This window comes from Uloborus diversus, chromosome 1 (genome assembly GCF_026930045.1).
Source record: "Uloborus diversus isolate 005 chromosome 1, Udiv.v.3.1, whole genome shotgun sequence".
In the NCBI taxonomy this organism is placed as follows: Eukaryota; Metazoa; Arthropoda; class Arachnida; order Araneae; family Uloboridae; genus Uloborus; species Uloborus diversus.
In genome coordinates, this window is record NC_072731.1 from 203901963 (window position 1) to 203926631 (window position 24669).

Here is a 24669-nt window from a genome sequence, read left to right on the forward strand (position 1 = left end):
ATGCCTGCACACAGACACAAACACATATGCCTACATACACACACACGAACGCCTAATAAACTTGCGCGCGTACACACACAGCACTGCATACACAACACGCACACACATGCATGCACACACATGCATACACACACACGCGCACCCACACACATGCGTCTACACAAATACACACGCGCATTCATACACACACACGCTCGTGATTGCGAAAAACATAATTTGAATTCAAAATGCCAAAAACTCAAATTAATATATTGTTTTTTTAATTTTAATCATGCTCTATAGCTGCACCCACCAGAGCTACTAATATTATCTCTTGCCCCAAAACAGAGGAGAGGTTCCCCTACCATTTGCACTAGTTATCTCCGAATTTTTAATTTCAGCACTACACACCTTTGCTTCTCACTGCCTCATCTATATTCAGATAAAGTTTTAAAAGTCTCAATTTTAAAACAAACTTCTTTTTTCACTTTTAAAATTACATTTGTTATTTTCTTGAATTACCCATTTTCACACATATTGTTATTTTTGTGTCTTGAGGGAAAGTCCTAGCTACAAATTACTAATTTGCATCAATAAAAAATCCAGCAGGAATAAAAAGTGGGGACATAAAAACATATCGTTTCAAAACGCTTATGAACCAACGTGCGCGCGTGTGTGTGTGTAAGTGTGAAAAATATCTTCTTTTTAGCAAAAAAAAATCGCTGATAACAGCCACATTAAATCGGTTTGAATATACAACGCATTTTCTTCACATAGCAAATCCCAACTAGCTTGTTTTACCTATTTTATCTAAGAACTCGATTACACATCATCAAGTCTATTATCAGACTATATTACACTTAGGCATTGTGCTTAATTATTAAAACAACTCTCCGAATCATTTGCCTAATGATCTGCATTATGCTGGATGATCAAGTAGGTAATGAGAACTCGGTGTTCGTCCATCTCACTTCGTATTAACTGCGGCTGCTTTAATTAATCCCAGGATGCTGACAAGGCAGCTGGAGAGTTGACCATGGTGTGCTGGCGAGAGATCCACAGCCAGAAAGTTACTACTGAGGATTGCACGTTGAGTAAGCTTGATTTGAGATGCGTTGTATCAAGGATGTGTAGTTAAAGCAATTAAAGTAATGTAGTTTCGCATTTGCGCCATGTTTTAATGCAATCAGCTGCTCAAAGTACGTAACATATTCCAAAAAGTTAGTGACGTCAGCTATACTTGCTTAATGAATTATTGTTTGCTTTACATTTAGGTATTCTATGTTTTACGCATGGTATTGAATCAAAGTACTCCATCGCTTGTTCATATACAGCACATAAATTGAATTATTCTGATTAATTCAGAAATAGAATTCTACGGCAATGATAAATTCAAATGATTGTTTTTCTTTATTGTTAAAGAAACTCACAATGAAGAATCATAGGACATGATAATTCATAATAAAATTGAATTATTCTGATCCATTCGGAAATAGAATTCTAATCTACTAATAAATTAAAATGATTGTTTTTTTTTTCTTTGTTAATAAAAACGAACTGGCAATGAAGATTCAATACATTATTACTGTTTCAACATTTGCACTATTAAAATGATATATTAATGAATATGCGTTATTTTATTGCATTTTTCACACTTTAAAACCACAACACAAAGAAGAAAAAAGGCTCAAAAAGCATAATACAAAAAATTAGAAGAATGTGGGACAAAGTGAAATGGTAAAATATGTTCAGTTTTCAGTGCCACCTATCCAACAATATTTTAACAAACTTCTTACACACATGTTTAATTCCGGTACGAAAATAAATAGTTCTAAATATCGAAGAAAATAATAATATATGTTACTTTTAAAATATGATGCACATATTATAATATTTTGTGGTTTATCAAAAGTAGTTTTTGTAACTAAAAAATTATAAAACTTTTGTACTCAACATATTAAATATTAATTGAGATCTACTGATGTCCAGTGCAGCCATTTTTCATAGCCTTAACAAATCGTCATCTTGCCCCAGTACTGGGGCAAGATGACTTTGGCCTTGGGGCAAGATGACAGCACTGAAAAAGGTTGGACATATTTTTATCTTTTGAATATGTTACATGTTTTAAGAAAGAATAACTATGTTTTTACATTTTACAAAGTATCAAATTGAGCGTAATGCATTGAAACGTAATGTTGAAGTGTTTAGTTGTGCAGCAAACAATAGTTACAAATAAAAATGCCATTTCATAACGGGAACATTCCTCATGCCACCATTCTCGGCATTGCAGCACTGGATCCATTCTTCTTTTGGAGGGTCACAATATTTCTCTTTAAAAGCAGGATTTGTATAGAGAAAGTCTTGTCATCATGCCCCGTGTTTCGGCCCGTCATCGTGCCCCGGACTGCCTGTTTGAAAGTGTTTGTTTTCATTGCCATAAAGGAAGGCAAATAAATGACGTTTATTCATGGTAATGCACAGTATATAAACTAAGTTACTCATAAATACTAAAAACACGCGGTCGATCATGCCTGTATTCCTAGCAGAGCTTATTTACACATGCATAAAAGTTATAACGTGGCAGCGGTAAACAATCAGAGTTTCAGAATTAACAAAAAAAAATAGCTAATTCAGCGTCTCTATACTATTGCTGAATAAATAGCCAACAGGAAAGCCAGTAATGTCCAGTTGATGCTGCTTCCTCGTAGAAAACGGAAAAAGTAAGAGATTCGTCATCTTGCACAGCTCGTCATCTTGCCCTGGTCTCCCGTATTTGAAAAATTGTTTTTATGCTTTGATTTTTAGAGAGGTTTTTTTTTTTTTGATAGGAACGGACTTGACGTGTTTTGCTACATAGTTAAAATATTACCAGATTGGTGGCGCTAAAAGCAGAGCAAATATTTCACTATTTCACCTTGCCCCACGTTCCCCTACATCTTTTTAACACTTCTAACTTATTTCTAAAAACAAAATTTGCCTCTCTCATCTGATGAAATAATAGATACGTAAAAAATAAATAAATGAACAAATAAAATGTAACAGAAAAAAGATTAATCTCTTTCCAATAATAATAATAACATAATTAGTAAAAAAAATTTAAAAACATATCAAAATAAGTTCATTTAATGTTAGAAAAACCGTTCACAGCTCTTCTGAGCAAAAATAAAACGCAGTTAATTTTTTCCCAGCTTCCAAAAATTACAATAAATAAGTAAATAAATATACTTTAGAAAATAAATAATTAAAGTTCTCTTAAGTAAATAACTTTCCTTAATAAAAAAAAAATCGGCAGCACATTTCTTTCTTTCTGTAAAAAAAATGAAGCATTCATTCCGAATTTTCTTTTATTACCTTTTGCTTAAAAAATAATTACTTACATACAACATTAGAATAAAAAGATCAAAGTATCTCAACAATCATCGTGTCATAGTAAAAACCATAGCTGCAGATTCATAGACGAGCTGCTTTTGGTGTAAAATAGTTTAATACGGACTCGGGAGTCGAAAACTTTAAAACTGAAAGAGTCGGGGTCGGTCATTTTCTCTCTGAGTATGTACAGTCGGACCTCCATATATCGAAGTAGCAAATTTCCGGGGAAAAATTCGATATATAGAAATCTCAAAATATAGAAACGGTCTTATTTTATCATAAAAGTCTCCTGAAACATTAAAATTAAAGCTAATTTTCGCGCATGAAACCCAATTTTTAATTTATACGAGCATCGGATTAACCGAAAGTTAATAACTGAAAAATTAACAGAAATTACATATTTTTGTGCCTTTATACATCTTTATTCTTCGGCAGTTCAACTTGATTCGCAACATGAGGGGATTTCCGTTTTGACAATGTAATCGAGAGAAAAGTAAAAAACTTGAATGATTTTTACTGAAGCTAAAAAGACTAGGAATGATAATCAACAGGCAAAAAGGATAAACTGATTTTACTGTGTTACTGGTTACAACTAAGATTTGAAATAAACTTGAGGGAACTTTCGAACTCCAGAACGGGACAACGACCTATCTACACACCCCTCAAATCTAGATTTCTTACGAGTTTCTTAGCAGCCTTTAGTAAACATAATTTTCTCCCCTAACCTTCATTTTTCACGAGACAAACAGTCAAAAGTGGAAAAAAAAATCGACGAATGCCTCGAAAAAAATTTCGATACATAGAGATTTTTTCGATATGTAGAAACAATTTTTCTATGTAATGAACATGGAAATTTGCTGGGATTTCGATATATAGAAAATTTCGATACGTGGAAGTTCGATATATGGAGGCTCGACTGTATTTCTGCTAAGGCTGTGAAATCACAGTCGGAATCATTTTTAACCGACTTAAAAAAAGGAGGTTATGATTTCGTATTGCGGCTTTTTATGTACACTTTCGAATTATTCCAACACTACTGAACCGATTTGATTTTTTTTTGTTTTGTTTGGAAATGTATACTTTCCAGATGGTCCCATTGTAATTTGATCTGGATCTGATAAGGGGTCCCGGAGAAATCCAAGATACTTTAAATTTCATACGTCATGATCACGTGGTGTTGCTGTGATCGGTGTATTTTCACACCTAAGCTTTTGGCTTTCCTTGAACGATATTTAATTCTCGCGGCACATTGATGATTAATTTTCGCAACGCTGCGCCGCATGGTAGTTTTTTATTATAGGTGTTACTAATGTATTTATGACTGCGTTGCAAAGCAGTAAATTAAATATATTTTGATACTTTAATAGTTGAATCAATTACCTTAATATTTTATTTGCTAATCAATAACTTTATTTAGGCACTAAAATATAAAGTTCTTTATTTAATATTCCAATTTTTAAATATAATTAGTGATCAATTGAGGGGGAATTGAATACAGAACACTCCTCCCTCACGATTAAATTTATATTCTTTAATATTATACATTATAACTGTGTATGATTTCTGAAGTTTGACCAATATTCTGGATTTACTATTTCACAATGCCGCCAGTTCAATTTGAAATTAGGGTTATATTAATTAGCCGGCTTCAAAAAAAGAAGGAGGTTCTGAACTCGTCGGATTTGTTTTTTCTTTGTACAATGTTCCATAAATACTCGAAGACACCTGTACCCAGGGACGTGCACAAGGAGGGGGGAGGGACACCAGTTGACCCGGGCCCGAGCCTAGAGGGGACCCAATATTTTTGTAACTAACGGTGAAATATAGGGGTAAACGATATGGAGAGGGGCCCGGATAAATCATTTGTGATCGGCTCCAAAATTTCTGTGCACGCCCCTGCCTGTACAGATAAGGAAAAGTCTTTTTTTGTTTGAAACGGCATAGTTCCTCGGCGGTCTAATGTTAATCAAGTTTAGGTTTGATGAAATTGAGGGAACTCTTCAAATATTATACTCACATTTAAATCGATTTGTACTTTGTATATCGTCTCACTTAGTGAACCGGTTTTTATGCTCAAGGGCGCAACCAGAGGGGGGGGGGGTCATAGGGCCCGTGCCCCCTCCCCCTCCCCACCCCAGAACGCGAAATTTGAACAATTTTGAAAAAATACTTTTTTTTTTTTTATTGGAGCGAAGATGAACGTGCTTTGAGAAAACGAAGTGGTTCCAAAGTAAGCAGGGACAAGGACAGGTCATTTAAAACTCCCCCCTCTCTCTTTTTCGGCATTAATTTTTTCTGTAGTTAGGAACTAATCGTTCATAACACTGACTATTTCTTCTGCTACCGCGGAACGATGGGTTTTCAACATTGCGCCGGCTCAAATCCTATTTAAGAAGCAACAACGACGGTTAAACTTAGTATTGTGGACAATAAGAGATTTTTATAAGTGTACATATGCAATGTGGATATTTAGGACTCATCAAGTGTGAGTGATTTTATAGTAAGTTATTTTGATGTATTTTTAAGTGATTTCATGCCATTTTAACGTGTTCCTTTTTTTTTCCTTGAATGATCTTTAAAATATTAATAGTTTAGAGCTTTTGGTGATAAAAATTCGTGTGCATTTTGATTTATTTCATAAATATAGTAAACGAAGTAATAACAAGTATTGATTTCCACTTATTAATTTGAACATCTTACCGCCGTACTGTTGTTTTAATTTCTTTAAAATTTATTCTTAATGTGATTTCAATTCTGGCATAAGAACAATTAATGTTTTTGCAACAGTTTTTGAAAAAATTGCAAACCTTATACAATTTTAAGGAATTTTACTAAATAATATTAATAATAATAATCAATATATATTGATGCAGAGAGACAGAGAGAGAGAACGCTGATAGAGTGTTGTGAAAAAAAGTTGTGTCCCCCCCCCTAAAAATATTTTCTGGTTGCGCCCCTGTTTATGCTTTTTTTTTTTTTTTTTTTTTTGTTAAATGGTGGTTTTGTTTAGGGGTGGTCTAACTTAAGTTCCAAATCTTTGATTTACCCTATTTGATCTTTAGGGAAAAGTTAAGGGTAAAACAATAAATTTCATGCAATTTCCCTCACAAACGATTAAATATAAAACCCATTGATAAACAAAGGTCATAAAACAAAGGTTTATACTTTCTTTACCTATAGTTAAAGAAAGTACAAAAAATATATATTATTAAGAGTAATGATAATGAAAATTTTGAATTAAGGATTCTCTGAAGCAAACATTAAATTAATTCTAGTGGACTTTTTAATCTTCATCTGTAGTGCGGTTATGTGAAGAAATATGAAACTTTTATCACGAGTTACGTGACACGTATTGCGAAACATAAATTACAATTTACAATATTACAATTCTAAAATTTACAACTTTACAATTTTAAACTTAAAGCGATTTCGTTTTTGTTTTTTTTTTTTATTATTATTTTAGTGACTCGTGCATTTGCTTTCGGAAAGCAAACTTTGATAAAGTTGAACTAATGATGAAGACAATTTTTTTTGTACATAGTAACGCATTTGAAAAAGCCTTTCTTCACAGTCGTCGGAAGTCTCCGAGACGCTCGCCGTGTTATTTACATCACTAAAAAGCAAAAAATAAATTTCTTTTAAATTTAAAAAGAAAACCGCCTTCATAAAATACCCAGGAACTAGAAAGCAAAAAATAACTGATTACACTTACATTCTATTTCCTACCCAAACATAGAAATGAAATTTATTTTACAATTCCAGTACAAAAATCAACTAAACTAAACACAGAATTATAAAATAAACACTGAGTTAAATTACTATACGAGGAATTATTTTAAATACCTAACTAATTATATACGATCTCGTAATTTTTAATAACCTTTTGAAGTCGGGGCCTCCTATAAACTACTACCTAACGTAACTGAGTAGGTTTAGTTTTAAAGACTAATTTCGCGTATAGTTAAATTAGTGTTTAATTCAGGATTCGGTGAGTTGTCAGTTACGTTATGTAGTTGTTTATAGGAGGCCCCGACTTCAAGAGGTTATTAAAAATTAAGAAATCGTATATCATTAATTATTTAAAATAATTCATCGTATAGTAATTTAAATCAGTGTTTATTTTATAATTCGGTGTTTAATTTAGTTGATTTTTGTACTGGAATCGCAAAATAAATTTTATTTCTATGTTTAGGCAGTAAATAGAATGTAAGTGTAATCAGTTATTTTTTGCTTTTTAGTTCCTGGGTATTTTTTGAAGGCGGTTTTTTTTTTTTAATTTAAAAGTAATGTTGTACAGAATTCGGAGTCACAGTTGAAGTGCTTAAAATTCTTGGAGTCGGAGTCGGAATTGGTCATTTTCTCCCCAACTCTGCAGCCCTGGTACAAGCATCAGCGCTTTGAGTTCTCATACTTACGTCAATGTCAACGAGATATGATATTTTGATTTTTATTAAGTCCTTATTTTCTGTTTCTTGAAACCAAAAAATTGATAGTATAATTCGAATCTGCACAATTTTTTGCGGCCAAAAAATATTTTTTGTGTTGTCGTTACTGTTACTTTTTTTTAATTGTTAAAAAAATACCCTTAATGTAGCTAAATCAAAAAACCTTTTCTCTTCATGTTGTTCATCAAGAGCTCCAACAAAGTTTATTTGAAACAATTTCACCTTTAAGTTTGGGATCTTTATTGACCTTAAATTTCCCTGCAAGCACAAATGTTAAGATTTTTTTTAATGTTTAAATCATAAAGTAAAATGTGAGAGTGAGTTGTGCTTCCCGATATCTTTCGAACAAAAAAAAAAGGATAGTCCGAATGGGACTACTCACTCAAGAGTTATTAGGGCGAGATGATAGACAGACCGACAGACACATTTTCCCGATGTCAATTCCTTACTTTTCAATTTTTCATTTTTCAATATTTATTTAGTTATTTTATTCCTTTCTTCCTTTTTATTTTATTTATTTTTTTTTTCAATTTTAGCGAAGTTTTTGGGATGCTGTAAGCCTTTCCTATGTTTTTTTTCTTCTTTCTTTGACTTTTACGGGAAAGTAGGCTAAAAAGAAAACAAAAGAACAAGCTCGGCTAACTCTCTTTGTTTGTTTCGTTATGGAATCATAATCATTATGATATTTTATTTTTTGGAAAGTGCATTAAGAGCCTTGCCCAATAAAAAGCACACCACAAATGTTATCAGGTTCCAGATGAAATATTTCTTCAAACAATTTGCTGGCATGAGATTTTCCCCCATGTTACTACTTTATGGGAACGTGATGGACACATTATAAAAGACTTCCCAGGGAAACAAATATTTTTCAAAGCTGCGCTGAGTTCAACTAATTCTTAAGTTTATTAGAACATAGTAAAAAAAAATCTCTCAAGTCATTCAAAAATCACTTATCCAAAAGTGGATCCAGTGGGTGAGCCACTGGGTGAGCCACGTAATCAAATGTAGCATAAACCAGCGTTTTCGAACTTCGATTTAGAGGGGGTTGGGGACGTTATTTTTAGCATCAACACTTGAAAATATGGATTCACCGACTAGTTTGCTACCAGTACACCCAACACAAACATATAAAAAGAAGTAAAACCGACCTTTGAGCTCGTAGATAAAGCTGAGCAGCTAATTGAGAAAAGATCATGCCTACTTTGTAATTTATTAGATACTAGCTGTACCCGACGCGCGTTGCTACGCCAACAAAAAAATACATCATTATACTGATTTTCATGACAATCGGTTGAACGGGGCAGAAGTTGCTACTCTGCAGTGCCACCTGGTGGCGAGTGGCTTCAATGAGCATATTATGCACCTTCTCCGTGGAAAAATACATATATATAGCAATTTTCATAATAATCGGTCCAGGTATCAAGTGAAGCCGTGACTTTACTCAAATTTTGCACTCGCGCAGTTTGCAAGATCAATCAATCGCTAAAAATATCAAGTTGAAAAAGTTTTAAATCCCTCCGTTGCATGAAACGCCATAAAACAATAAAGAAAGAATTTATTTGTTCAAACTCAAGAAAAATGGCAACAGCTAACTTCTTATCAATGAGATCTTTCACGCGAATTAATTTCTGCAGCCGATAATTTTATTCGTATTTATCCAATGGATTGTGACTTAAATTGGAATAAAAAAGGAACTATCGATCGGAATTTTTTCGAACTGGTCTATAAACATTCCCAGTACTAAAAATCACAAACGGTGAAAGTTTCAGCCAAATCTGCCGGATAGTTTTTGAGTTCATGGATGACATACAGACAAACATTCATTTATATATATATATAGATTTCGACAAGCTCTGTTTTCATTTTAAGTTTTTTTTTCAATCTTCAGCATCGTCTTTTTGTGCAACAACCGCGTATATAACTTGAATTGGTTTCTACTATTTTGAAATTCCTTACCATCACATGTGAGATTTTTTTTTTTTTTTTGTCTAAGGGTGTATATTTTATCTCTGCAAGACTAGTTTCCACTATCGTCGGAAGCAATGAATTCTACTTATTCATCATCAATGTTCGACCTCTATTTAATCCTCTAAAAGCTGAGATAATATCCAATAAATACATTGAAAACCATTTCTGTCGAAGATAAGTCAACACTTTAACCAGATACAGAATTTAAGCAGAAATTTAAATATTTTTCATTACGTTAGACAATTCAGTTCTTTAAAACTCGACGCATATTTCAACAACAACTCAAATAGTTCCCAATTTACTATTATCCGTTACACAAACAACACAACCCACGTCTCCCAAAACATAAATAAGGCTGAAATACACCCTGGCTTTAGGGCGGTAACTTACTGAATATAAAAAAGGCTGTTCAACGACTACGAACGTCTTCATCTGAGGAAACAAACTTCGCAAATATTATGTACTAAGCACTCAAATGTCTAATACTGCTGTTTTTTGTTAAAACATGAGCAAATTCGTATCAGTGCTCAAACATAAGTTTTGGCAAGGTTGGTATAAAATTAATAATAGGGCAAGAATGTTGAAGAGTATCGAAAATATTGTCTCACAAATTGGTTTCCTTGTCTTGTTATGAGTGAATTCCGTTTGATTTCATTCGATAATCTCAATATTCATTTAATTATCGCTGCAATTACTTTGTTTCAAAATCCTTCGTCGCACGTTCTGGCCAACAACCAATTTATAAAAAATGTAAAACAAGTCATTTCTGATAACCTGTCCAGAATCAGAAACCTTACCTATCACACATAAAATTTTGTACTATAAATCGTTTACAACGGATTTTGACTAATATACAGGGTGTCCGAAAGTCCTTGACACATTTAAAAAATTTATAGAAAACCAATAAATTGACGTATGAATTTGCGGTTTGCACCATAATACTTCACAGGTTCAAGAGATTTTATGACATAGAAAAAAAAAGAAAAGGGGAAAAAAAGAAGAAGAAAAAAGGCATTTCGAAGCCAGGGTGTCAGTATATGCTATGCTTCTGACACCCTGGCTGTGAAATGCCTTTTTTCTTCTTCTTTTTTCCCCTTTTCATGTTTTTTTTTCCGATGTCATAAAAACTCTTGAACCTGTGAAGTATTATGGTGCAAACCGCAAATTTATACGACAATTTGTTGGTTTTCTATGAATTTTTTTAAATGTGTCAAGGACTTTTCGGACACCCTGTATAATTGCACCATTTAGATTCGAAAGTGAAACATCGCTGAGTCAAAACACAACCATACCTTCAGGCACTATACTTCAGGGTTTTTTCTTTGGATATCCAAGACAACGCTTTCCTCGTAAGAGGAAAAAAAAAGATATAAACATATTTCTTTCATTATTCGCCTTATCTCTCTCTCAAAAAAACATTAAAAGCAAAGCATGAGTGTTTCTTTCCAATAACCCAGCAATAATACAGGGTGTCCGAAAACACCTTAACACATCTTAAAATTCATAGAAAAGCTACAAGTTGTCATGAATATGCGGTTTGTACCACAATACTTCACGTGTTCAAGAATTACATCGTTTTATTACATCGTATAAAAGTAAATAAAGAAAAAGAAAAAAAAAGGGAACGTGTAATTATAGGTAATCCCTGTATTGTCACAGCAATACCTCTCATTACCAGATCTCAATGTGTGCTGGGCACCGTATGTTGCTCGAACCACATCTAAACGGTACTCTAGTTCATCCCACGTCCTCATGCGGTACGCGCATTCAACTCTGATATTGCTTTCCTTTTAATAAAATGATTTGACACCTCACATGACGTTTGTTTTTCATACTGTGACGACATAGCGATTACGTACAATTACTTTTTATTTATTTATTTATTTATTTACGATGTCATAAAAAATTTTTGAACTTATGAAGCATTGTGGTGCAAACCACAATTTCATGCTGCAGTTGATTGCTTTTGCATGAATTTAAAATGTGTCATGGACTTTTCGGACTCCCTGTATATCTAAGGTCAAAATTAGTAAAAGAAAAAGCAACCTCCATTAGATCATAATGCCAAGCTCACTTTTTGTAAAAATATCTTCATACGCATTAATAAAGAAAAGTCGTTAATGGTATGAAAATTTTTAAAAAGTTAAAAATGTATATAATAATTTATTTTTTCCTACAGCTTTGCTCCATCAAGGGTTGAAGCTATGTTTCGAAACATTAGTTCATATTTTATTTATTTCTTTATTAATTTACTACTATTAATTTGTTCATTCATTTTTGAATTTTTTTTTTTTTTTTTTTGGATTTCTTTGGTTTATGTTATATATATTCAATGTTTTAAGATGTTAAGTCATAATTTTGCGAACATTTCTATCCATATTTTCAGGCTTTTTATTCATACGCAATATAATACAAAAAATACTAATAAGTTGTAATAAATTTTAAAAGTTATACGATAGTACATGAAGTAATAATTAAGAAAATATAGTAAAGATGTAGTTCGCCTTTGTAATATTTAAAAAAAAAATAAAGAGAATATCAAAAATTAGGACCATTGAGAAAAACTCGATTCTTTCACAACAGAATGTATGAACTTGAAAAACATATTTATAATGAAAACATTAATTTATCATTGCTATAAGAAACTCTTGAGTTATAAACCCGATATAATAAATAATCATTTGTAATAACCACATATAAATCTTTAAAACTGATTCATTGTGACGTACATTCAAGAGACCTAAAAGAGCTCAAACCCACCGCCATGTCATAAGTCCTAACTAAGGTCAAGCGTATGACTGGATATCAACCAATTACCAAACGCCTGCAGCAAATGCCACGACAAAATGAGTACAAAAAACAATCATGTATGTTTAATAATTTTAACAAAGTCAAGGAAAATTATTGGGGGAAATTTATATCCAAGAAAAAATGCACGCTCAAACATGACTTTATTTTCCTGAAAGACCTACTTCAGGAGTTATAGTTTTTCAATTTGATGGTTCAAAAAACTCAATTATACACTCTAGAAAATGCATTTTTTAATACTTTTACATTTAATGTAAGGGTTTTATGTCTTTTTTTTTTCAAGCGATAACATTTTTACGTGTCACAGAACTATCTCACGAAGAGTGTGTAAAAATATACATTCTGCGCAAACGTTTAAAGATAGAAACAACCTAAAACTTAAATTTCGAAACAGAAGAAAAAATGGCATGAATATAAAATTTAAAAAAAACAATAACTCAAAAAGAGGGTTATAAAATTTCAAAAATGAATAAAAATATTTATGTGTGAAACGTTTAAAAGGACACAGTAATTGTAAAAGAACTGTATTACTCTTAAAAGATATTTTTCTCTAATAGCCATTCAGCAAAGAAAATTAGGTGCTAATAACCATGGTATACTACTTCAAACTTAACTGTTGATTGTGGAAGACTCAATGAACGCGTAATGTGAAGAAAAATATTTTAATAGATACTATGGACCAGCTGACCAATACGTACTGGAAAAATTATGAGAAAAAGTTGTTTTAATGAATTTTCTGTGTAGATTTTAATATATAAATTGCGCCATAAATAAGAACCAGTATTATTAACCTTATTTCTTTAATATTTTGCAATGTTCAAAGTTAAACCTGTCACTCACAGGAATTTTAGCCAGCCTCTGTGAGTTTCATGTAATTAAATTTAATGTTGAAAATCGTTTAACCTCTTTTTGAAAAATCTCTCAAAGAAAAGATTTCTACTAATTTTATCAAATCTATTTTAAAACACTGAAAGTATTTAACAATAACGTGTGCAAACCGTTAAGCGGGTTACTGTGAGGCGAAGTGAAACATTTAAAACAGCTTATCATTTCCAAAAAGAACAAATTGGAAATTTATTTTGAAAATTTCAGTTCATAAAGAAATAACAATGAATTTCATAATAAAGCTTTCACGAAACATTATTTTTCTTTTTCAGCAGTTAATTTGTACTTTCAATAAAGAAGTGAAAAGAAAATTTCTAATGAAATATTTTCTGTTTGATTATCAAAAATCTTTTTCGTTGTTCCTTAATTAATAAATTAACTAACATATTGAAAAGGAGAATAAGTGAATGAATAAATAAATGAATTAAAAGATGATGAAATATGAATAAATAAATCCTCATACAAATAATAGCCAATGATCGAGTACCGCTCCTGACGTCATCAACAATGAAACTCGTTCCACGGCATGATAATTTGATAATATGTTTTCGCAATGTTGAAAATACAGGAAAAGCTTTATTGTGACAAAGTTCGTTCACTTAACTGTTTTACTGGTAAGACTCATTTTAGGAGAATGAAGAAACGAAAAAGTGATTAACAATGAACGCTATCTACTGGAGTTTCGGGTTAATCCATTGGAGTTGGGGTAAAATTTCACCTGTCAAAATATCACGAAACAGCCAATTGCTTTTTTCAAATGTAGAAGCAATTTTCACCCGTCATACCCTGACGGGCGATTTTCTAGTTAACTAATAAATAAGCAAATGATTTAATAAATGAATGAGCAAGTAAAAAAACGAACTATTTCACTTTGATCCATTGAACTTGCCTCGCATGCACTTGATAAATTGTTTTGAACATTTAAAATCAAAGTATACCTTGCATTGACTGAATAAGTACTGCACGTGGACATCTGTAGATCTCAATTAATACTTAAAAGTACAATAACTCAACCATTTTATTGTAACAATAATTATCACAAAATATTGCAATATGTGTATCAAAATTTTAAAAAGACTTGTATTGAAATAAACTTTTTTCTTTAAACTTATTTATTTATTTTTTTTTGCCTTGAATTAACTACATGTTTTAGAGCATACAATACCGATTATTAATTTCATTTCACGAAAAGTGAAAAAATGTGCAAATAACGTTTTTTATGTGTATGTTTTCTGCAATGCGGGATTTGCTTCGACAAAATAAAGTTGCAGTATTACTCTCAATCTTACTTGGTTAAGATTAGTAAATTATTTACTCTCAATTATTTCGAAAAATGAAAAAATGTGCCAAGAACAATATTTAGGAGGACGTGGAATAAAGCAAAAAATCCAAAAATTCTGTAATCAAAATTAATTCCAAGCAATGGAAATCATATTACATATGTACTAATAAAAATTACAGTGTAAAATTGCATTAAAATTGCAGATTACTGCATACACGTGTTTCGGAGTTTCAAGGAATCCCTTTTTCGATGCAAAATAAGCGAGCTTATGGATGAAAAGACATCCGACAAAAGGAAAGACCTTTTTCGGATATAAAATTCCGATATAATACCGATGTAAAAAGTACTGATGCCGGATGTATTTTTTTACTAATGGTAAAATTAAATAAAAATTTAGAAAAAAGTTTTAAATATTTCATACGCGGTATAAGAGTGCGCCAAAACTAGTCCCTACAGATATGTCTGTATTTAGAATATGTAAAAATATTATGCTGTGACAATCACCTATATTTTTTAAAACCTTTAACTATAATTTCCTAATCAGGATTTTAGAAACTGGTAGTTATCTATATAAATAAAACAGAGAAAATATATGTGTGTATATATGCAAGTATGTATGATCCCTATACAAACCACAGTTTTCGTCGGATCTGGACCACATTTGGCAGGGAGGTATTTAGGCAACCGAGAAAGAACATAGAAACGTTTTTAAATGCCAAAAAAGAACCGAACCGTTCGAATTTTAATTTTAAGACCTGAAAATTGCATTAAATGGCTCTTTCTACCCGAAATAATTATCCGAGTTTCTTAATTCAAGTAACATTCAAAAGATCGCAAAAATGCCCTTGAAAATGAATTAATTCTTTCGAACAATTAAAAAAAAATGTTGTGAAATCAATGGGAAAAACTTAAAAAGCATTTTTAAGCAAAATGAAACTCCAAATTTAAATTGGAAATTTTTCGTTTGCCAACAAGCCCACTTTAAATTAACCTGAAAAAAAGATATGTTGTCATTTTTTCTCGGCAGTAAACAAATAAAAATATTAATTTTGCTTTGAGGTAAAAATTTTAGTTTTTTTTTTTTTTTTTTTTTTTTTTTTTTTTTTTTTTTTTTTTTTTTTGTATTTTCAGTCGAAGATAATCGAGGATTTTAGTTATATTAACAGAGATTTGCGTTTAACTTATTCGGGACTTTTAAGAATCATTATTTTGACGGGAAATTTTACATTATTTTTGTTTTTCTTTCCCTAATTGAAACCTAATTGTTAAAAACGCGTCATTTAATACAACTATTGTTCTCGAGGTGGACCGTGTAAAGACGGGCGACACAGCTAGTCATCAATAAAATTGGCATATTTACTTCTGAGGATTTTAGGTTTACAATGTCTCAGAAAAGCACCAGAAGTTTATGTATGAAAAAGAAATTGCTTACCTCTATTTTAGTTTCAAAAAATTTATTTTATTGAAACTTCATAGTGATATTTCACGTTTTTTTTTTCTTTTTTTAATGTTAACTTTAAAGAAAAACCTTTTACCTTAACAAGAAGTTCCGTCTAGAACAACGGCTCCCAACTTTTTTTTTCTTGCGAACCCCTCCAGCATCAGAAAGAAATTGGGGAACCCCTTGTGCAGTAAGTTTTAAGCAACAAGCCAAAAAAAAAAAAAAGCGCCCACACACACACACAAAATTTTGAAGAATTCTTACAATTTGATGTTGCTCAGTAGTTCATATCAGGAATGGATACATAATTGCAAAATATAGAAACGCACGCATTGCTACAAATTGAAATGATAGCCAGAAAATGGATGCAAAACAAATTCCATAAAAAAAACCTACTGGTTATTCTTAGTTAACTTTAGGCAACTTTTAAAAGACTCAAAATGGAGCAGTTATGGAAGAAGCTCAAAGTTTAGCTCAAATATCCGAGTTTTAGACTTACACTAGGTTCAGCATTTAATTTGTTTCTGTATTTGTCACTGAACATCTTAAAAATCCTTTTTCACATACACATGTTTTCCAAAAGAACAATAAAATTTAAAATATCTTTTTCTGACACAACAGTTCATTTATCTGTAAAACTGAAGGCAGAAGTAAATAAAAAAAAATGCTCGTAAAAAGAATTTTATCTCAACTGTGCCAAAAAAATGATCTTTTTCCTGAGAGTAAAATTAAAACTTCTAAATTTATACCTTCTTGAAAAGGATTCTCAAGGTCATCAAGTATGCTAGTGTTTGTATCCCAAAAAGTATCGAATGGGCAAGAGGCAAATGAATAAATGATAGTAAAAAAAGCTTGAACTCCATCTCAAACTAGCATGCTAAAATTTCACCATTGCAACATTATGTTCGCGAACCACCGGTTGGGAACCGATGGTCTAGAACTAAGTGAAGAGGTTTTGCCGTACATTATCTTTCAAAGTGTCTATGAATACAAAACTTAATTAATAAAAACTTCCTCAATTAGCTATATATTTATTAGCATATTATTTCAAACATAGCTTTTTAAATTTTTAAAACTGGATCTAAAAATGAAATATACCTATCTCATACAAAAAAAAAATGGTGAAATAAAGTTTACATCAAAATCATTTTCTCAAAATGATTTACATACAATTAAAACATGATACACATCATGTTTCAAATCATTTTATCATGAGCTTATGTTAAGAAATTTTTTTACCAGGAGTTTGGTCTAACTTGGTGCACTACTTTTCAAGACACAATTTGAAGAAAAGCATAACGAAAGTTTTTTTTATGCAAAGTCAGCCAGTATTTACCTTTTCTGTAAAAAAATTCTGTAATCGTTTACAAATAAAAGTTATAAAATCTATATTTAAAAAAAATCTTTTTATCAAAAATGAAATGTTTTGAAGTGTTTTCTTTCTTTTGAGTTAAAAAAATGCACTTCGATACATTTTTTAATTTTTTTTTCGTTTTGTGAAGGAGAAGGGGAGGGGTGGAGTAATTAATAAAACTTTGAATGAAAATTCAAAAAAAAAAAGAAATAAACAAATTTTATCTATTTTGAATATTTTTTAACCAAAAATAAAATTGTTCGCAGCTCTTTCTTTCATGTTAAAAACCTATTGGAATTTACTTTTTTCTGTTACCAAAAAATTTTAAAAATTTGCTTTAAGCTTTAGAGTAAAATTTTAAAAAGTTGGTTTGAAAAATTATTTTAATATACAAGAAAATCTTTTGCGCTTAGGACTAACTTTGATTCAAAAATTAATTTCTAATTTGTGCCTATCTTAGGTTTACGAAAATGCATTTCTACTTCTATCAATAACATTTCTATTTCCGTAAACAAAAATCCAAAAATACTTTTGCAATTCCTGAAATGGTTTTGATTTTACGTCGTTAAAATATAAATTTACGTCAATAGCTTTTTAAAATGAAAAAATTTGAATTTCTCCTGCACACTCTAACGTTTTATTTTTCTTATTATTAAAAAAAAAAAAAAAAACATCTTTTAACGGAATCAGAATTCCTCTTATGAACGCATTTTACGTTAAAAACTAGTTCAAATAAAATTTGTTAAAAGCAAATTCACCTTTTTTCCATGATTAATGTGTGCCTTAATTTTCCCCATATGTGAAAATGTTAAATTTTTCGAACAGTTGAAAAAAAATTAAAAAGGGGAAAAATTAAAAATTTGTTGAAATATTTCAAACAATGAAAAATGTTTGCTTGGATCTGATTGTTCACATAAAAGTATTTAGGTAAGACAAGAGAGACCGACCCAAAGACCGGTGGACAAAAATTTGAAAATTTTTAAGTCCTAGTTTTAATTTCTTTATGAGTCAGTACTTATTTAATTTACTATTTTTTTATTTTTAGTGATTATTTGTACAATTAATTAAACCTTCTTTCATAAGTTTATTATTTTGTATCTCCTTACTTTTACAGAGAAATAGGCTGAGAAAGAAAAATCCTTTTTTTTTTGCTTAAAAAAATAATACCACTTTTATGTTTTTATTTTTAAAACGCTGCATTATGCAGCTTGGATCTCTAGGGATTCTGAATATGGTAATTTTAATGTAGTAGATGGTATATTTTTCTTAATAATTTGCATGTTTCTGTATGTTTTAGTCATCAATGCGATACAAAAATGTTTCTATCCCCAAAGGTTTTCATTTAAAGTTTCACTTTTCAGTTTAAAGTCTGCAGTCTCGAGATGGCAGGTCTAATCTGTAACCTTGCGAACTGTAGGATTATTTGGATCTTTCATCTTCGAGGAATTAGATGTTCCTCACATTTGGGTTTTGGGCTCTGGAGAAGAGAAGCATGTAATGTTATTTCTGCTAAAGAGACCTGATTAACTTGCAAGTCTCAAGTGCAGAAAACTACTGATCCAAATGTTATGAAATTTAGTCATAGGACATCTAAAAACTGACCAATAAAAACCAATAACGCTTAATGAAACATTGCCAAACGAAACAAGACTTGAGCTTTAGAATGATTTGAATTATTTTTATGTAGATTATACAAAGAAAGTTCGTTCAAGTGTCAATTTTCTGAAAGCAAGTTAAATCGCAATGCATTGATTTTAACAGTATATCTCTTTTAACAATCAGGAGCAACAATACGAACATACTCGTATCGGGTATCACATCTATCAGTTATCTAAATGGGTACATTTTGTCCCTTTATAACAACCGCTTCAAAAAAAATTTGCAAACAGCCTGATTGCGCACAAGTCGGTTTTTTTTTTTTTTTTTTTTTTTTTGCTGAAAATATATATCTATGACTTTCTGTAAATTTTGCAGAATTTAAAAAAAATAGGTCAACTACATGAAATACACCACCAACTCAGTCATTTCCAGACGAGGACTGCAGTTTCGTGCTTATTAGCACTCATCAGTCCGGCATAGGAAAGTGACTGAACTGGAGATGGAAAACCTCTTAAGGAAGCCAAGAGTGCCAAACAAACTGGCAGATAATATAGAATTAGCACAGACCAGACGAGTGACCGAAGCAATGGTTCGGTTCAACTCGAAGATTGAAGGCAAGGCATGATATATTCAGTAAATTACCAGCACGAAAAATAAAAAAATTAAATTAATTTGAATTTTGTCATCTGGAATTCAAATTATGTTTTTCGCAATCACGAGTGTGTGTGTGTGTGTGTGTTTATGTAGGCGTGTGAGTTTGTGTGTGTGGCGGAGGGGTATGTGTGTTTGTGTAGGGGGTATGTGCGTGTAGACATGTGTGTTTGTGTCTGTGTGCAGGCATGAATGTGTGGGTAGTTGTGTGTATGTGTAGGTGTCTGTATGTATGCGCGTGTGTATGTGTAGGTGTCTGTATGTATGCGTGTGTGAATGTGTTTGTGTGTGTGTGTGTGCGTGTTTGTGTATGTGTGTAGGTGTATGTGTGTGTAGTTGTGTATGTATGCGCGTGTGTGTAGGATATAGATGCAACCTGGAGGCGGTTTTCGCTATAGGAGCAGCATGGTGAGCAGCCGGTCGACGGTGATGCTGCAGAGGGTGCTGGCGGGAAAATAAAATGATAGCACATCAAAACAGTCAAATGAAAGCAATAAGCAATCGTGGTTGCTCAAAAATATAAGCAGGAAACTGCAGTCCTCGGCTGGAAATGACAGAGCTGGCGGTGTATTTCATGTATTTCTGCTTTAGCCGTGGCTAATGGGCGGTAATTTACTGAATAATAGGTCAACTAGTTTTCGTTTTTTGATCGATTCATAGCTGATTTTAAAATTAAAAATCCCTTTACATACAATTATTGACGCAAAAATATCACGTAAATAAAACCAGTAATAGAAAAAAGTTCAATAAATCTATGATTTATCAGAAATAACGTTTAGGATCTCAGTTAGGGGCTTCAAAACGCTAAATTAAACTGCGCAACATGAAAAAGGCCGTATTTATGAAAATATGTTTCTTGTACATTTTCGGCTAAAAGCACTTTATCTCCTTTTTTTCGCTCTCCCCACTCTTTTTTTTTTTTTTTTGAAAAATCACATTTTTGCATATATTTTAGTTCTTTTGTGACAGCCTCCAAACAATGGTCTCCATGAGAAAAACATCATCCTCGGCCCCAAAGACATATCACATGCAAAAATTGTGCCTTCGTTCCATCACTGAAAACCAACCTCAGTTTATGAAAATATTTGTAAAAGCTCTGGATAGAAAAGGAGTGTTTTTGTTGGATCTCAGGAACAAGTTCAAAAATATAACTGAAGCAAAGGTGGAAGAAGAATTTCTCACTGGTCCTCAGACTAAAAGTCTTTCATGATGAAGAGTTGGAAAATGAAGTGTCAGAAGCAGAAAAAACCCTGGCTGGAATTTAAATCGGCGTACATTTCTCGTGTGAGAAATTGATCTCATACAATATACCTTACCTTACAGATCCTTTTGGTACATGAATGAAGCACCTTTTGTTTATGCAGATTGCCATAGTTTCATTGAAAGACTGGAACAAAGTTGTGCAGGTTGAAGAAGAAAACCGTTACTTAAATATGTGACAATATAGATTCAAAAAAAATCGAAATCAGGAAGTTTCTTAAGATGCAAAGTTATCAAAACGTTTTTCAAAAAAAGGTTCACTAAATCTTTTAGCTTCTTTAAATAGGGATAAGTTCGCAAGACTCCAAAACGCTATAATATCGTTTTTTTTTTTTTTTTTTTTTTTTTAAACGACAGAATTGCATTAAGCAAGAATCTGACTTAATTTCTATTTTTAAAAAAAATGTGACATAATTTCTACGTGACAGTGAGAAGCAAAATGATGTAAATGGACTTTTTTGTTTCGAGAAAAATGCATTTGAAGTTCAGATCCTTGGTAGGCTTTCATTGAAATTTTATTTTCTAAATCATGCTGTATAGCAGAACCTACCAGGGCTACTAGTACTATCCCTTACACTATCGCAGAGGAGAGGTTCTCCTACTTTTTGCACAGGTTATCTCAAAATTTTTAGTTTTGGCACCTACATCCATTTGTTTCTACTGTCTCATTTGTAACGCTCTCTCAAAAACGAAATTTTGAGGAAGAAAACAGAAAAAGATTACGAGTTGTTCAAAGTCATGTATCGCGCGCATTTATAAATCAGCAATATTTAGCATGAATAAAAATACTAGTAGGCAACGTTCTTGATCATAAAACAAAACGAGTAAATACATTGGTAGTTAAATTCAAGTCGTTTACAACGAGGAAAAAACTGGGAAATTCGGTACTAAATTATTCTTTATTTCATAGTGGTTATTTAAAGTTCTGAAAGAAAAATAGGGAGAACCAGGAGGAACGGAACAGCTGCATTCGTGCTGAATTTAAAATGTGCAGAAACGTTTCTAGCTTGTCCAGTGTTCTAGCTTATGCAGCAGCTTCACACTCTTGCTTGGTAATAATCTGCTAAATCTCTCATGAACATTTTTTAATTTTATTTCGGCATAATGCAGCTACCCCATTCTTCCCGGTTCTCCCCAAATAATAAATGGCATTACTTATTAATTTATTTCGTTTGAGAAGTTTAACATAAATTGAAAATAAAGGAAGAGTTAGTCGTTACTTGAATCGAAATGGCAATATAAGTTTTTGTGCAAATGGGCTTACCTTTAAACAGGCAGCTGATAAAGAAGAACACTTGTACTATGCAGATCCAGCACATATTGGCAATGAATCCTGAGCTTTGTATTTGTGTACGTGTGTAGATATATATATATATACGTGGGTAGACAGAGATTGAAAGAGATAGAGCGAAAAGTAGACACTGGGCAGTGTTTGAGCAATGAGTTCGGGTCCCCAGCTAGTAACGGGCAGGGTCAAGCACCTTAAGTCCGCGTCGACCGTTTCTTCCTTGATCCGCCCGAGTCAACATCTCCGTCCTTTGCCTCCCTCGGCGTTGTTCCATTCAGCAACAAGAGATCACCGTCCATCGAACACACTTTGGTCGTTCGTCGTCGTCTTCTTCATCGCTGTGGTCGGTGGCTTCAGCTATAAATAGCAACTAGAGGCTTTTGCTAACAGGGGTGGGTGAAAGTGCTCTCGTATCAACAATTGCTGTTCAATGGCTGCTTCAACCCCATAGGAGCAGACGATCTTGGACGGAGATATTCTGATGAGTCCTCCAGTGGTCGTGAGCTAACTCCTCAAAATGCGGATCTGCCGCTTTCTCACTTACTTAATTGCTTATTTATTTCTCTGTCCCGAGCGGACGCTCTGTCCCGACAACTGCCAGCAGTGACCGAGTAACCGCGCCGGGTAATCGGGGCATCCTACCATCCTGCGTCGATTTTCCAGAGGAGACCCGATCGATATTCCGGCATTTGCGCAGACGCGGCAGTGCCGGAATATCGGGGTAGGGAGGTGTGTTTCGAGGGGGTCTTCGCGGCGGCGCGGCTCAGTCCACGTAATACGTTAACGTTATTTTTCGCTCCCTTTTTACTTTTCTATTTTGTCGATTCTCTCTCTCTTTTCTTTCTTCGTTTCCGAATATGGAAGACAATTTATCACGTGGAGGTCCCTTCTGTATCTTTTTTACCGGGCCACAACCCGGATTGCTTTATTTTGTTTTCTTTTTCGATCTTCTCTTTTTTCTAATATTTTCTATCGTACATTATCAGGATCACTTTTGATTTTTATGATCTCCAAATTGAAATGCAGACAACATCGAAAAAAATGACCTGATAACCCTTTTAATTTTTTTCCCCTCTATTTAGTTATGTTTCTCATTCTAGCTTAAATTTCATTTTAGCTATTCGAACTCTCGTGGTATTTAATTTAGGGTAATGTAAAACTTGTAACTATTAAATAAAATATGACGAAAAAATTTAGCCTTTACCTTAAGAAAAATATTTTAAGTGTCATTTTTAATGCTAAAACTATTACTTTCAAATTCCTTTATTCTTTCACTATTGAGATACACCAAAAATACTCTAAAACTTGCATATTTGAATCTCGTAGCTCATTTGAGAATAGATATACCGTAAACCCCTGCGGAGTAGACATTAACAGGATAAGCATTTTTATCCAGAAAGAGGAGAGCTGTCAGCAGAACAGGGGATGTATAATTTAATTTATTCATTTTTCACTCTCAACATAATTTTTTACTTTACAAGATTTTAAAATATCTACACAATAATCAACGGTATTTTATCAGGCTATAGTTTATCAAGTTGCGTTTCTGAGCCCTGCTTGAACGATATGCAAACTTTCGGTTTCATTATTGTCACCATATTCCGCTCTGACATATGCTCATTTGAATCAATGCGATGAAAGTAACAACAAGTTGGAATTGCTTGCAGTTTTAACTCCCTTCCAAGCGTACTTCACCCTAAAGCCCTCTATTCCTAGTTCAAGTGGCGACACGTTAGCCACATTGGGGCTAAACATCCTGAACGTGTCCAAAATATCAATTCCTTTGAGCAATTCGCGAATAGTTTCAGAGTTTTTCTTCTTATTACTTTAAATATATCGGCCTGCAATGAATTTTGCAGGCTTGATTTTAACGTCCATGGGCTGACAAAACGACATCATGTTTGCACTATGTGTTCATGAAGAAAACAACGTACCTTTTTTTCTCTAATTGGCTTTTTGTTTCATCTTATAAAATACTCTCGGAATATTTCCCGCACGATCACAACAATTTTGAATCGATGCGACGGTACAAATCTATTTCGCGGTATAGATACGGCACTGCCCATAATGAAGTATGAATATCGTTAGTGAGCTTCAGTGCTTATGTATTTATAAAGCACGTGTTTTAAACTCTGTTTCACTCCTTGAATTTGTGGCTGATGTTGAAAAGTAGTGCACGTCATTGGCAAAAATAGCTACATCTTTAAACTGCTTCCACCCGTAACAACTCGCAAGTTGAACTCATAGTTCAACTTTCCCACATAAAGTCAAACTTAGCAGTCATTATCAGTAACACAATAAATCAATGTCATTCTTACTATATGGCGCAGTATAGCCTGC

General features: G+C 32.5%; 1 protein-coding gene across 1 annotated transcript in view; it reads right to left on the reverse strand.

Moving 5' to 3' along the window:
* LOC129218240 (nephrin-like) overlaps window positions 1–22897 on the reverse strand; it is a 176258-nt gene extending 153361 nt beyond the window's left edge. The window contains exon 1 of the mRNA XM_054852467.1: window positions 22306–22897. Within this exon, the coding sequence (XP_054708442.1) occupies window positions 22306–22360 (55 nt within the window). The 5' untranslated portion in view covers window positions 22361–22897. The remainder of the gene's footprint in view (window positions 1–22305) is intronic.
* Between the last annotated feature and the right edge of the window lie 1772 nt (window positions 22898–24669).